At 39.1% G+C, this 2,166-nt stretch overlaps 1 protein-coding gene across 1 annotated transcript; it reads right to left on the bottom strand.

The window, feature by feature from the left end:
- Window positions 1-6: 6 nt before the first annotated feature.
- LOC111654097 (olfactomedin-like protein 1) lies at window positions 7-1,317 on the bottom strand (the record flags this gene model as incomplete). The annotated part of the gene is made up of 3 exons (XM_023404977.2): window positions 7-67; window positions 150-330; window positions 1,120-1,317. Coding segments are annotated over 3 exons (440 nt in total), but the record flags the coding sequence as incomplete, so codon positions are not given.
- Between the last annotated feature and the right edge of the window lie 849 nt (window positions 1,318-2,166).

Here is a 2,166-nt window from a genome sequence, read left to right as displayed (position 1 = left end):
AGGAACGCACCTTCAGCATCACGACTTTTACATTGTGTATCCCAGGTATAGTCTACTGCCAAAGTTCCTGAGGTATAGAAAGAAAACAAAAGTACTAAGTATAGATTAGGTTACTTATATATGATATGTATATGTGCGGTAATCTCTACCTTTATCCAGTTTGGTAATGACCAGGTTTCCTCCATACTCAGGGTCAGCATGGATGACCCAGAGGCCGAGTTCATCCACAGCCAGGTCCAGATAGGTGTTGGGGTTCAGACTGTAGACTGGGAGACGACCTGCTCCTGGCAGAAGTGTGCTATCCACCACTGTACCATTCACCAGGTCTACCTTTATGTGATGCAAACCATTGGAAACAGACTCATTCATAAATGCTCATCATGTTTTTATTTTTTATAAGCTGTGCCAGCTATCTTTGTCACCACAGAACTGCATATGTGCAAACACATGCAAACAAGACAATGACATTTCACTTTGAACCATATACGTCAACGATGTGAACGACGTCAGCAACTACAGATGTCTGTACAAAATAGTTGTTGAGATATTTCATATGTTCCTGATACAATCCTGGTTAAAATGCTATAGTTAGGCTATGTGAATGTGGCGCTATACAGTACTTTAAGTTCTGCAGTAGAATAAAATGTTCCACTGCATTTAATTCTATTTTATTTTTTTGGATTATATTTTCCCCCAGTAAACGTCTGTAGCAGTTACATCTGCTCCAAAACACTCAATGTATCTTGAGAAAAAGTCAGCTCAGTTTACTGGAACAAAATTGTTTCTTTTGGCATTCTTAGCTTACTGACCTCAGCTAACACAGAGCAGCAAAGGAAATAGGACAAAAATCAACTCCCCAGTGACAAAGATCCTTGACGTGATCTGAAGTCAGTCTCCAAAGCTGCACAGCAAGTCTACTAAACACAGCTATGAAATCAGAGTCTCACATCTGAGGCTGGAGATCAGCAGTTATAAACTGTACTCAGCAACTGTTGCCAAGAAACGTGAACCCTCGCAGTGATTGTTGGATACTCTTTTTTATTTAACATAATGGCAGAAATCAACATAAAACGTATACTGGATGGGAACATGCATGCACAGTATTAAGCTCTGACTCACCTTCAGTATCTGGTTGGGTGTATCTGCCTTATGGTAGTAGAGGAATCCACTGAAGACCACATGACCTGTCCCCTGCCACTCAGCAGGCAGCTGCACCACTTTTGCTGGGGGGGTGATGGTCCTCTCTGTGAAGCTTTGCAGAGAAACATACTCCAGCAGAGTGTCGTTACGAATTCCACTGAGCAGGTAGACCTGGAGGATTCACATGTGTGACCAGCTGACTTGCAAGTAAGAACAGTATTGTAAAACTCAGCCTATACTTTCCATACTTAGTTGAAATATAGCGATATACTGATATTTTTAAATCGTGGTTTTGATGCAATTGGCATCTGCATCTTCTTCCACAGGAATAGAAAAAAAATGTCCTGCTAAACTGTGAAAAGGAGTTTTTACCTTTTGTGTGGATTTTTCTCTATTTTACTAAATTGATATAATAAACAGAATCACAACACCCCCAAATTTACATCGAAATATAACTTTAAAGCATTATCAATTATTTATTGGCCATCAGGGGCAGTGGAAGAAGGTGTAAACACATCTTTCACACTTCATGTTAAGCTGATTTGGCTAATAAGTTGCGGCTATCGAGTAAACATGGAACAACATTAACATTCTTTTGGAGTGTGTTTCTGGCTTTTTGACAAATGTAAGTCAAATATTTACTCTACCTCAAGCTTTATTTTGGTCACCACTCCTTGATGGAAATATCTACCTCTTTAGCAGTGCTAAAAGCTAGGTGTGCTCCACCAGTTTAATGCTACAATTTAACAGATAGCCCCTAACTTAGAGTATGCTCTTTAGTCTTATACACAGTTAGTGTATAGTGGGGTTTTTTTTTTTTTTTTTGCATTAATAAGTACCTGCTGCATCTGGAAACAGGATTGATTAAAGTGATGAGAGTGAACCAAAACAGTAAAGTTACAGGCTGTAAAACCAAAATGATTAGCTGAAAAATGTTAAAAATGCTTGGCAGAGTTGTGTGGTACAGCAAAATTGGCAATAAATCTCTGTGGATTTGTAGTCCCACTTTCACACAAAAATGTTCAT

The sequence above is a fragment of the Seriola lalandi genome, unplaced genomic scaffold, assembly GCF_002814215.2.
Source record: "Seriola lalandi dorsalis isolate HSWRI2012SDOR001 ecotype SW California unplaced genomic scaffold, Sedor1 jcf7180001974471, whole genome shotgun sequence".
Lineage (NCBI taxonomy): Eukaryota > Metazoa > Chordata > Actinopteri > Carangiformes > Carangidae > Seriola > Seriola lalandi.
This window is presented reverse-complemented; position numbering and strand designations above follow the sequence as displayed.